At 51.0% G+C, this 12,879-nt stretch overlaps 1 protein-coding gene across 5 annotated transcripts in view; it reads left to right on the top strand.

The window, feature by feature from the left end:
• The window catches only part of Mroh1 (maestro heat like repeat family member 1), a 69,690-nt gene that overhangs the window by 47,691 nt on the left and 9,120 nt on the right, over window positions 1–12,879 (top strand). For 4 of the 5 annotated variants that reach the window (XM_050144896.1, XM_050144893.1, XM_050144894.1 and 1 more), the window contains 11 exons: window positions 712–858; window positions 934–960; window positions 1,770–1,892; window positions 2,089–2,168; window positions 2,364–2,478; window positions 2,569–2,664; window positions 3,227–3,331; window positions 4,362–4,497; window positions 4,583–4,695; window positions 5,846–5,998; window positions 12,308–12,462. In XM_050144896.1, coding sequence (XP_050000853.1) covers window positions 712–858; window positions 934–960; window positions 1,770–1,892; window positions 2,089–2,168; window positions 2,364–2,478; window positions 2,569–2,664; window positions 3,227–3,331; window positions 4,362–4,497; window positions 4,583–4,695; window positions 5,846–5,998; window positions 12,308–12,462 — 1,250 coding nt within the window. The remainder of the gene's footprint in view (window positions 1–711; window positions 859–933; window positions 961–1,769; window positions 1,893–2,088; window positions 2,169–2,363; window positions 2,479–2,568; window positions 2,665–3,226; window positions 3,332–4,361; window positions 4,498–4,582; window positions 4,696–5,845; window positions 5,999–12,307; window positions 12,463–12,879) is intronic. The other variant, XM_050144897.1, reaches the window with a different exon arrangement.

Genomic DNA, 12,879 nt, shown 5'->3' with positions numbered 1-12,879 from the left:
AGTGGTGGCGCACGTCTTTATTCCCAGTACTCAGGAGGCAGAGGCAGGCGGACCTCTGTGAGTTCGAGGCCAGCCTGGGCTACAAGAGCTAGTTCCAGGACAGGTTCCAAAGCTACAGAGAAACGCTGTCTTGAAAAACAAACAACCCCCCCAAAACAAAACAAACAAACCAACAACAACAAAAAAGAACAAGTGCTCTTAATCATTGAGCCATCTCTCCAGCCCCTCTATCTTGAGATGGCCTCACTATGTAACCTTGGCTGGCCTAGAACTTGATGTGTAGACCAGATTGGCCTCAGATTCAAGGATATCTGCCTCTGTGTGCAGAGTCCTGGGGTCAAGGGTGTTCTACCACATGTAGCTGCTGCCCGCCTTTTCTAATGTAGGTGTCCACAAGTCGTTAGGACAGGAGGCTGGTCTGTAGCCACAGCCCTGCCGTCTTTTGGTTGGTACCTCCAGATTTTTACACTTCTCCTTTCCTCCTTGGTCCCACTGCCTCAGCCCTTCTCTGCAGCCAGTTGGTTCCCAGTGGGCCTGTGTGGGCACCTGGTCTGACCTTCTGCCATCCCTGGGTGCTGCCTCTGGTGTTCCTGGCTAGCTCTGGCTATTCCAGGAGCCTTAGAGTATAGGAAGCACCCTGCTAGGCAAAGGCTCTGTGTGGAGAGTAGTTCGCTGAGTACCTGCTATCTTGCTGATTTCTCTGCCTCTCAGGACCGAAGTGAGCATGAAGTAGAAAGAATGAAGAGTTCTCTGATCCTGTGCTATGGGCACGTGGCTGCACAGGCCCCTCGTGAGCTGGTGCTGGCCAAAGTAGAGTCTGATATCCTCCGCAGCATGTTTCAGTGCTTCAATACCAAGGTGGGCATTGCAGTGTCTGTGTGGGCCAGTCACACAACTCCAGAGTCTTAATTTATTTTACTTTTTGTTGTTTAGGTTCTGGGAATAAAGGTAGAGACCAAGGTATAGTGTATAGCAATTGTGTGTGAACTGTGCTTTTTCTCTCTCTCCTCTGGGCTGGGCTTTGGGGCAGAGCCAAACCCAGAACTCGCTGGACTTCCTGGGCTTCCTGGCCATGGTGGTCCTGGAGGAGTGTCCTGTCCACTTCCCTTGAAGCAGCACTTCATGGAGCTGTAACATCTAAGCTCCTGCTAAGGGCAGAGCAAGGCTTCTTCTGCCTCTAGGCAGTAGGTCCTGGGCCACATCCTTGGAATCAGCTGGTAGGCCATCTATAGCTGTGTCCCCCATGGCCCAGCGATAGCTCTGGGCTCCTTTGGCTCTGCTCCCAATGCTTTTGGACTCGCCTTTCTCTATACCCCAGAGAGCACCTAGGGGAGGGCTAGTTAAGCCCAGAGGTTCTCTTGGTCTCATTCACATGCTCCCCCTGTGATATCCCCATACTAACCTGACAGGCCTTTGTGAGGGACAGTTGTGGGGAGCCTTTTGAGGTGGGCTGGGATTGGTGAGGTTCTTTCAGATTTTTTTCCTGGCCCATAGGAGTAGGATGGCCTCCCTCATGCCTCCTGTGAAGCTCTCATACCACAAAGCAATTCCCCTGTTGGCCAAGGCCCTAGAATTTCTCCCAGGTCCCAGGTCCCTCCTTGGTCAGGAGGCTGCTATAGGACTTTATGAGCACAGTAGACAGTTGCAGGCTGTTCTAGAAAGGGCATGTGCTCCAGCTTCTGTGGTTAGGCCCAGCCCTGAGGCTGCTCTAAACACAGCAGCTGTGGGGGGCAGGTGTGCAAACTTTCTGCAGCCAGCTGTTCCCCTAGGACCCAGCCCTGAAGCTGTGCCTCGTCCAGAGCCTGTGCATGGTCTGCCAGGCCATGTGTAGCAGCGCACAAGCCAGTTCCTTCCAGTTTTCGAGGAAGGCAGAGCTGGTGACACAGATGATGGTGAGTTCTGGGCAGAGGAGGTGGGGCTTGGGGAGGCCAGAGGGATGAGTGCAGAGATGCAGCCTAGGGGCTCAGTGGGTACAGACAGAAGCCTGCATCTCAGAGGCCTCAACCACCCACTTAGTGTGAGACAGGGTGATCAGAGAGGAGGCTAATGCCTCCTCTCTGAGGGCCAGTTCTGTGCCGCCACCCCAAGGAGTTCATCAGGGCAGAACCCCCAGACTGCCTGAGAACACCCATTCGAAAGAAAGCCATGCTCGCCTGCACATACCTGGTGTATCCTTTCCAGCCTCTCTGTGGACAGTGGGCCTGTGGATCTGTGTGCATGTGTATGGCCTGCATTGTTTGTGTGAAGTATTGTGAACACAGTAGCAGCTGTGCCATCTGTGCAGGCCCAGTGGTTTCTGGGTGGGAGCAGGCTGGAGACGACATCATTTGTTCATTGATTGGGGCCCTTAACCTGCTGCTCAGCAACTTGGAGCCTGTATTGGAGGAGCAGGCACAGACAGATGTGATCCACAGCTGCTTACACAGTGTCATGGCCCTGCCACCTGAGCCTGAGGGGGAAGATGGCACCTGCCGGGAGGTATTGCTGTTTCCATGGGGGCAGGGAGTGAGAAGGCCACTGAAAGAAGTGGAACCATGCATGGGGCTGGTGGCCTGGCTCTCCTTCCAGCCTTTGTATCTGGACACGGTGTGCGCCCTTGAAGATTTGCTGACAAGCCTGCTGCAGCGGAACATGACCCCCCAGGGCCTGCAGATCATGGTTGAGGTGTGCTGTGGGCACCAGTTGTTGCGGTGATGGAGCATGGGTACCCCACCTAGTTTCTGGTCCTTTTCCTGCCCCCCCCCACTGTGGTTAGGTACTACAGAGATAGTTTAATAGTCTCTCTGGGGGAGGGGTCCTTCTGCCTGGGCAACTCTGACCAGATAGTGCCTCTGCAGCATTTTCCTTGACTACTACAAGTGCTGGGATGGAACACATGAGTCCTGGCTCCCGTCTGCTAACCACTTGAGGCAAGCAAGATGACAAATGCACACCCTGCCGTGGTGTTCTTCCCATTCCTTCCATTGTGCAGTGGGCTGGGGCCGTACCAATCCCTAATCTAAGCACCTAGTGCCTCATAGGCCTGGATCACTCTCTGCCACCTCGAGTGGGCAGGGCTGAGCTGCAGCAGACCCTGATGTGGGAGCCACCCTGGGTCCCACTTGGGTCCCTGCAGCCCCTGAAGCATGGCCTAGCAGGGATGCTGAGCTTGTCATTGGGATGTGGGCTTCTGTACTCCTGGGTTCCTCCCCCAGAGGGCACCTGTGTCAAGTCCATTCTTGTACAGCACCTGAGCCCATGGATCAAGTCCCCGAGGGGTCATGAGCGGGCACGGGCACTTGGCTTGGGCGCCTGCCTGCTGCAGTTCTTCCTGGAGCACTTGCATGTCAGTGTGAGTACTGGACCTCCCCCTTCCTTCAGCCCCTCTGCTTGAGGACAACTGTGCTCCTCGTGGCCCAGAGCATCCTGTAGGCTCTCTGATCTCCTGCTGCTCTCCTCTCTTGTCCCACAATCTTCTCTAACAAGGACAGTGGATAGGACTGCCCTAGACTCAGCTCAGGGTGAGCCAGCCACCCCTAGGAGGGATGTATTTAGATCTTCACTGTTGAGCCACTTAGCTTTGATTGGCACTGTCTGTGTTAATCAGAACTCTTATCAGGAACAGATAGATTTTTGTAGACATCTTTTTGTCACCAATTGGAATCATCTTGGGGTATTTCTTATGATAGTTTTATTTTTGTTTTGGTGTGTGTGTTTATGTGGTATGCATGTGCTTTTCCCGTAACCATGGGAGTTTTTCTTGGTTTATGTTGACATGAATCCTACCATTCTGGCAGCAGCAACCACCTGTCCCTAGGTCTTGCATTCTGCCTTGGTCTTCCCCTGCTGACCTGAAAGTCTCCTTTCTCGTCTGATGACTTGTGGGATGCAGAGTGCCTGTATTGGGCACAGCTGAGAGGGGACCAGGGGAGGCATGGTGTGTGTCTTCTGGGGCAGGGGTAGGGGGAAGTTGTTTGCAGCCTCTGGCAGGCAGGAGGCAAGGATACTCAAAGAAGGGAGAGAAACCTCAGTATATAAGGGGAGCAGAACTTGAGTGATGGACTGGGAACCATTCAGGATAAAGGGGTACCCTGTCTCCTTTCCCTACTCACAGATTTACCATTTGGGGAGAGTCATTCCAAGGTGGAATGACTGAATCAGAGTTTGTGCCTTCTCTACAGCTCAAGTAGAAGCTCCCTACTCCCTATGCTTAGGGAGCCAGGTAGACTTAGATGCGAGGGGGAACGTTTACTGAGGTCATCAGCCATAAGGAGGGTCCTAGACCACATAGCTTCTCTCTGGGTCCTACTGACATAGACTGTACTTGACTATCCCCCAGAATTCCTTCAGCTTAGTCCCCTTCACCTTCAATCTTCCCCTAGACCTTGGTACCCTTCCACAACCTGGGTCTCCTCGTCGGTCTCTTTGCTCCACGGTGTGCTGACACATGGGCTACCACCCGCCAGGAGGCTGTAGGCTGTGTCCATTCCCTGCTATACTTGCAGCTGGGCTATGAGGGTGAGCTCTGCTGGGGACGTGGGGACTGCGGAGGCAGCAGTCGGGACCTCAGTCCAGGGAAGCCTCAGTCAACTCCTGCCTTTAGGCTTTTCCCAAGACCATCGTGATGAAGTGGCTGAGCGGCTCCTCACCCTGAAAGATGGCCTTGTGCACCCTGACCCCACCATCCTTTTCCACACTTGCCACAGCATAGCACAGGTACCTAAAGGTTCCCACAACAAGAAGGGGGGCTGCAGTGTGGGACTGAGGGACTTCTCAGGAAGTACTTGTTACCTCTAGCTCAGCAGGCCCTGAGGGGCAGCTGTAAGCAGGTTCCATCCAAGGATTGGTGTCTGGGACCCCATTTGGTCAATACTGCCCCATGTCTCATACCTGCCTGCTCCAGAACATCACAGTCTTGGCAGGATCAAGATATTTTGTGTGGTAATGTCAAGAAGTCCTGGTGGAATGCCTGAGAGGGATCCAGCTGGCTCTGTAGCTGCCTGCTCTCCAGCTTTTTTACTGAAGATGTGGGTTTCTAGAGTGGGAGGACATGGTGCTGGTGTGTATGTGAACGCTCTACCCAAAGCTGAAGACTGCTCAGCCACATGCATGGTCCAGCATGGACCCTGTCTTTGTTCCAGCTGGCTGAGGCACTTTGTCCTATACCACTTGGTTTTTTTTTTTTGTTGTTTTTTTGTTTTTTTCGAGACAGGGTTTCTCTGTGGCTTTGGAGCCTGTCCTGGAACTCACTCTGTAGACCAGGCTGGTCTCTAACTCACAGAGATCCGCCTGCCTCTGCCTCCCAAGTGCTGGGATTAAAGGCGTGCGCCACCACCGCCCGGCATTCCTATACCACTTGGAAGTCCAGCAGTGGGCCAAGATGTCTCTTTCATGCCCTATATACTGTGCTCTTTGGGTACCATACCCAACCTGAACCATCTGGCCAGATGTCTAGTCAGAGGCTCAACAGGGCTCCAAGGATGGACAAAATAGCTCCTCCCTTAGCAAATCCTCCTTGGTACCCTGTCTATGAACATTTCTGCTCTTCTTTATATGGCCAGGATCTCTGACAGAGTCTGACAGGAGGGGCTTCTGGACCTTTTCTGGGAACACTCAGTGCTAGAGGGTCACTTCAGGGAGGTGGGGAAGCTGCAGGCCTGGCCTGATCCTGTATTCTAGGAGTTCCAGAACAGCTCCACACAGGTCACTCTCTCCTGTGCTCGGTGCAACCCCAGCCCAGCAGCTGCCCAAGGACCACCTTCCTGGAATAGTTCCAAACTCAGAAGAGTGAAGAAGGGAGAGCTAAACTCGTGAGTTTTCCCTCAGGAAGTGTGGGCTGATCCTACTTTGTCCTGGCATCTCCCAGGTTATTGCCAAGCGCCTCCCATCAGATCAGCTCATCAGCCTCTTGCTCACCATGTTTGAGAGCCTGGGAGACCCAGACAAGAACTGCTCCCGTGCATCCACAGTCATGATCAACTGCCTGTTGAAGGAGCGAGGCACCGTGCTGCTGGAAAAGGTGGGAGTGGAGCATGTTTAGGGGTCTAGAGTGAGGCTGGGGGCAAGGCCAGGACTGGGTCTCCTAGACCTGCCTGCCTAGATGTTCCCTGTTTGACTCCTACATCTCTGACTGGGTCTATTTTGGGTCTGATTCAGACAAATCTTTTTCTTATCTGAAGACCACTTAGAACTTGATCAAAGCAACTCTATTAAGAATTTAAGCAAGGTGTGGTGTTACACAAACCCATGGGAGTCTGTTAAAGGGTCTCAAGAATTTATTTAGGTATAAGATAGGGATTAGCACTCACTGATACCGAACAGAGAGAGAGAGAGAGAGAGAGAGAGAGAGAGAGCGCATGAGAGGAGGTAATGACCCCTCTCCCATCAGACAAGACCATGCTCTAGGGCTTGCTGCCCTAAAAGTCATTGGCTAAATGGATAAGATCAAAATCCCACAACACTGTGGTGGCACATGCCTTTAATCCCAGCACTCAGGAGACAGAAGCAGACAGATCTTTGAGTTCAAGGTCAGCCTGGTCTGCAAAGTGAGTTCCAGGACACCCAGGGCTACACAGAGAAACCCGTTAGGGGAGGATTTAAGAAGAAAAAGGAAAGTGCAAGTCTAGCATTTTTGGACCCTCTGTCCTTAGAGTCCTAGCCATTTGGGAAGCTTAGCAGGGGATCACTGTGCCTAGAGCTGAGGAGAGAGTCAAAGCATGGTATTGCAAGCTGTAATCCTAGCACTTGGAGGTAGGGACAAGGAAGATCAGGGGTTCAAGGCCAGCCTCAGCTGTATAATAGTCTGAGACTAGCCTGAGCTACATGATGCTGTCTCTCTCTCTCTCTCTCTCTCTCTCTCTCTCTCTCTCTCTCTCTCTCTCTCTCTCTCTCTCTCACACACACACACACACACACACACACACACACACACACACACACCACAAACCCTAACAAGGAGCTTGATACTTGCTGAGCTCCTGATTTCATTACCAAGGAGGACACAGGTACATTGGGTCACCCAGGTCCTAGGGAGAGTGTCAGGCATGGGACTTGAGGATCTCATACAGAAACTCCAAGTTCATGCACAGGACCACTATTCTGCTTCTGCTTTGTATATGCTTGTTCACTGTGCCTAGAAGGCTGCGGCCCACACCTGTCTTCTGGTAACCCAATACTCATTTCCAAATGTGTACTGGGAGCCCCTGTGACTGGACGTTTGGCGTGCAGTGAGAGTGAAGTGGGGCTCGGTACTCGAGTCCCTCGGGGTCTGTTAGGCTGCAGCAGGCTGGACGCTGTAGAGTACCAAGTCCTGGAAGGTGGGGACTCAGCTCATTTGCTGGAGGGGTTTTGAGATTCTGTATCTAATTTAAGTATCCCAGAAGGGGAGCTGGACTGTCAGGTCACAAAGTCATCCCCAGGCAGAGTCACTTGCTACCTTCTAAGTCTTCTCTGACCCCAGCTGACATCCCTGGCTACCTCCCTCACCCCACACAAGCGTCTTGCAAATAGTGTGAAAGTGAGACCACTGATGCCCCTTGGGCTAAGCTCCTTATTATGGGTATCACACTGGTTCATCTGCTGTCTCAGAGACTTCGCCATCATCTGCCTGTCTTTGGAGAGCTAGCTGGCTGAAGTCACATCCCAGTTGGAACCTACTTTGAGAATGGTGGTGGTGGTTGCAGGGCTCCATTTTCTGTCTTGTTGTGATAGGCTTGTGATAGTCCATATTAGGATTTAATTTGTATTTTCTGGTGACTGGGAGCTGATCTGATGACTTCTTTTGTGAGCACACTGGTCTTTTGCTCACTTCCATGTTGGGTTGTCTGTGCTCTTCTCCCTGATCTTTATGTTGGGATACCCTGAGTGGTCTGGTGGTTCTGAGGCAGGAACCAACCAGGGAAAAAGAAACGAGTGTCTAACAGAAGGGCCCTCAGACCAGGGAGTTTCATGTGCTGTGCCCTCTAGACAGGAATAGTATCCATATGCCACTGAATAGCTGACAAAAGAAGCTGGCCGTGTGGTGATGCTGCCTGATGGGCTCATAGGGGGAGGGGAGCAGAACAAAAGGAGGAGGAGCCTAGTGTGTCGCCTGGGTCCACCCGGTGAGGCCTGGGTTTTCCAAAGCCACAAAGCTCCCTGGGTCAGACATCAAGGGGTGTTCTGGTAGTTGTACAGATGAAGAGTAAGAATTGGGCTGGAGGTGGTGGTCACCAGGTATATATATGTGGCTAATCCACATTTGCCTACCTGACATCCAATGGTAGACATCTGGCTGATGTGAATAAAAAGTCAGTGAACACAGCTATACAAATATCTATTTTTTTTTCTGTACAAATATCTTAAGTCCATGCTTTTTATCTCTTTGGGTGTATAACCAAACTGAAAAATATTTTAAGGATTTAAAAAATATATACTAGGGCTGGAGAGATGGCTCAGCTGTTAAGAACACTGGCTGCTCTTCCAGAGAACCTGAGTTTAGATTCCCAGAACCCACATGGTGGTCACAACCATCCATAACTTCAGTTCCAGAGGATCCAGTGCCCTCTTCATATTTCCTCAGTTGCCAGGCACGCATGTGGTGCAGATATACATATATGCAAATCGCTCATATACATAAAACAAAACTTGTTTTTTAAGTTAAATTTTTATTTTAGATTTTATGTGTATGGGTATTTTTTTGTTTATTTTTTTGTTTTTTGTTTTTTCGAGACAGGGTTTCTCTGTAGCTTTGGTGCCTGTCCTGGAACTAGCTCTAGACCAGGCTGGCCTTGAACTCCCAGAGATCCTCAGGCCTCTGCCTCCCGAGTGCTGGGATTAAAGGCGTTGCACCACCACCGCCCGGCTGTGTATGGGTATTTTGCCTGCATGTATGAATGTGTACCATATGTATACAGTGCCTTGCAGAAGCCAGAAAAGAGCCCTGGATCTCTGGAACTGGAGTTAGAGACAGTTACTAGTCACTAGACATCATATGGTGCTGGCAGCTGAACAGCTCTCTCACTAATCCTGATTGATTGATTGATTGATTGTGTGTGTGTGTGTGTCTGTGTGTCTGCATGCATGCCACATGTATATATGCCACATGTAAAGGCCAGATGAGAAGGCTGGATTCTCTGGAGCAGTAGTTATAATTGTGAGTTGCCCAAAGTGGGTGCTGGGAACCAAACTCAGGGTCCTTTGGAAGAGCAAGAAGCTCTGATGGTATGAGATGCATCTCTGGGTGTGTGTGTGTGTGTGTGTGTGTGTGTGTGTGTGTGTGTATCTGTGGGTGTGTACCTGGGAGCAGGGGAACTTGTGAGTACCCATGCAGTAGCATACACATAGAGTTCAGAAGACACCATAGGGAGGTCATCAGGCCAGTGCTTTTAACTGCTGAGCCGTCTTGCTGGCCCTCAGAGATTAATGGGCCTGTTACCTTATAGTTATTTATACATTTTGTATATTAATCCCTTATCAAGTATATGAGTTTCAAATATGTCCTTCATCCTATAGTAACTTTAAACTATATCAACTTGTCCTTTGGTGTGTAAAAGTTTTGAGGTTGGATAGTCCCTCTCATTTCTCTTATTGCCATGCTTTTGGTAATCATTTCTAAGGAATCATTGCCAAAGCCATTGTTAAGGAGGCTTTGCTCTATTTTCCTCCCAGAGCTGTATGGTTGTGGGTCTCTCCTGGCTTCCTAGAGCCAGGTGTACTCGCATGGTCCTAAGTTACAGAGCCCAACCAGGAGTTTAGACTTGGGCCTGATCTGACATCTCAGTTATCTTGTAACTTGGCATTTCTGCATTGTTGGTCCACCAGGGTTGTGGGAGTCCTCTCTACCTGGAGAGACTCACAAAAGACAGCCTCTTACGGACAGGCTGGTGCTATTGGACTTCTGGTCTATCACCAAGTCCATTTGCTCTGGCATGCAGCTGGCCTGAGATCCCTCTGTAGAGATCATGCTTGTGAATGCAGCACACTATAAAGCTGTGTGGGAGGCAGGGTGGGCGGATGTAGCAGATCTTTAGCACCAGAGTCAGGCAGTGGGAGCAGGGTCTTCTGTGGGCCAAAGGGGAACACAGGAAAGAGGAAGCATATGCTAATGCAAATGGCTGTGGGACAGAGAAGAGTACCATGGGAAAACAGTCTGCTCAAAAAAATCAGAGTGAGAGTACACGTGACCCAGCCCTCCACCCAGGAACACTCCTGGATGCACACAGAAATTTAGAAATGGTCACAACAGCGTTATTCAGACGCTACCAGTTTATGAATGAGAAAAGAAAATGTGGTCTGTCCATACAGTGGAATATTGTCTTACCATATGGAGGAATGAAGTCCTAACACATCTGCAGTGTAGATGAACCCTGGGAAACATTGTACCTAGTGAAAGCCAGAAAAGCAGCACTATGACCGCATGATCCATTTATATGAAATGTTCAGAACATGCAGATCCACAGAGAAGAGGGTGGATTCGAGGGTGAGGGGCTGGGGATGAGGTGGGCTCATGAGAACAGGATTTCTTTTGAGGTAATGGAAATTTCTGAAATTGAATGTGTGATTGTTTGCACAACCATCACTATGCTAGAGCCACTGCATACTGAGACCATGCCTTCATACCATTGTGAACAGATGACGTAGACCAAGCTGATGGATGGGGCGGGAATACTCCCTGGTGCTCAGAGCAGAGGGGTGGGACCACAACCCAGAGGTAGACAAAGGTCTAGAGACCAGACAGAGATTGCCTACTTGGCCAGGAAGTAGGGTTCTGTGCAGAACTTAGAAGTGAAGGTGGACTTCTAAGTCAGAATAATGAGGCCCCCCCCCCCCCCGCCCCGCAAGGACACCATAGCAAGTCACTGCTGCCATAGCTGGTAGAAAAAGTCCTTTGCAGAAGTCATTACCCTAGCAGCAGGCCAGGAACAAGGACCAGTGCTTAAAAATCTCCTAGAGACTCAATGTCTTGTCACAGCTTCAGAGAGGGGCTGGGAGTGTGGCTCAGTCCTAACATGATTCCAGCAAACATGACCTACCCACCAAGTAACACCAGCAGACTTCCCAGAAGCTGGAAACAGGAAGCTGGCTCCCAGCGGCCAGTATCCAGATGCCTCCGGCCTGTTGATGTCACAGCTGGGTCAGGACACAGAGCAAGAAGATGAAGGCATAGATGAGCAGATAGACAGGAGGCTACCCACTAAGCAAACCATTTGGGGACTCCACTTCCTGTCCTCAAGGTCATCCATTGACTCTATGTCATGTTCACACCTGAGTCCTGTGGTTCCCCAAGGGAACTGCCCTACGCCCACATGGACATTCAGCCTCCTCTACCCTTTCTGGTTTCATCAAGGAGAAACGGCCTGGCCTTGGCAGTTCCCTTTGGACCCAGAATCTTTCCAGTGTCTGTTGTTGCTAAGAACCTTCTGATTCCATCTAGTGGTTCCCTTGCCGAGGACTAGAGTGACTAGCTCTGGTCACAGGGTCATGACTGTCACTTCTGTAATCTACATGCAGCTTTGGCTCGATGTGTTGTGCAGGTGGGGGTGTTTTCATGTCTAGAACCAGAGAGGAGATTCATAAGCTAAGCCCTACAAGACTGCCTAGAGGTAGGCCACATTTTGGAGAATAACTGAGGCTGCCCATCTGTCCACTACATTTAGGTAGTTCTAAAGGGAGTTCCAGGCCAGAGCTTTTCCACTCACTCATTCGTGTTCCCCAGTGTTTGTGTTACTTGCTTTGTACAGCAGCAAGACACCCACAAGCTCATGCAGGCAGGTGTTGCTGCAGGCCCTGCCCCTCCCTCTCCAAGTCACCTTCTAGCCCAGTCTTACTCATGGGTCCATTGCTCCTGTTTTGTCCTCCCTCTCTGCCTCCTAGCCTGATTTCTCATATGGGTCCTGCCTCTAGCAGACAGTGGCTGTGTTACAGGAACACACTAGAGACCCAAGGGACCCCTTTTACCTCACGCTCCTTAATCACCTGCTCTGGACATCCCAAAGTAGCTATAGCTCCACCTCCCCTAACCCTTCCCTCCTTCCTGTAGTGCTGGGGAACCTAATCCAAAGTAGTCTCCTACATATTAGTAAATGTTCTACCATGGGCCATGGCCCACTTTTCTCTTCTCATGTGGGATCTAGGTTCTTGTTCTTAGCGATGGGAGAATTACGGTGGGCCTTTCTGCCATAGGCCTGCAGCTTTCAGTCAAGAGCTCTGGATTTCTAAAAACTTTTCTTCTCATAGTCTGGGCTAGTGGGGCCCTTTCCCATCGTGCCTCATGAGAACATATGCCCTGGGACGTTCATAGCTTCAAAGCCTGACTGCAACATCCCACTTGAGCCTGTCCTGTCTGCAGGTACCTGAGATTGTGAGTGTGTTGCGAGCCAAGCTGCGGGATACCCAGGAGGAACACGTCCTACCGGCTGCCCAGCACAGTGTGTACCTCCTAGCATCTCAGCACTGCGAGGCAGTGGTATCCAGTCTCCTGGGAAGCCCCCTGCCCTTTGACAGGTACTCAGTACCGTAAGCTTGTTTGGTGGAAGCCATGCTCCAGCTCTGGGTGGAGGGGTGGGTGGTGTCCTGCATGCCTGCATGGCATAGTGTGTGATCTTTCAGCATCTCTCCCCTCTTCTGGACCCTAAATTTTCTGCATAAGTCCCCATGGACCTAGGCTTGTGGAAAAGATGATTACATTGAAAAAGGCCCTACCTCTCAGGTACCCAAGGCATCTGCCCTTCTCCAGATGTCTTTGGATTATGGTTACGACCTTCTTGGGCCGGGCGGTGGTGGGGCGATGGTGGCGCACGCCTTTAATCCCAGCACTCGGGAGGCAGAGGCAGGCGGATCTCTGTGAGTTCGAGACCAGCCTGGTCTACAAGAGCTAGTTCCAGGACAGGCTCCAAAACCACAGAGAAACCCTGTCTCGGA

This window comes from Alexandromys fortis, unplaced genomic scaffold (assembly GCF_014885135.2).
Source record: "Alexandromys fortis isolate MF-2015 unplaced genomic scaffold, M_Fortis_MF-2015_v1.1 scaffold_2_1_26212458, whole genome shotgun sequence".
In the NCBI taxonomy this organism is placed as follows: Eukaryota; Metazoa; Chordata; class Mammalia; order Rodentia; family Cricetidae; genus Alexandromys; species Alexandromys fortis.
Note: the sequence above shows the minus strand (reverse complement) of the source record. Positions and strands in the feature narration are given on the sequence as shown.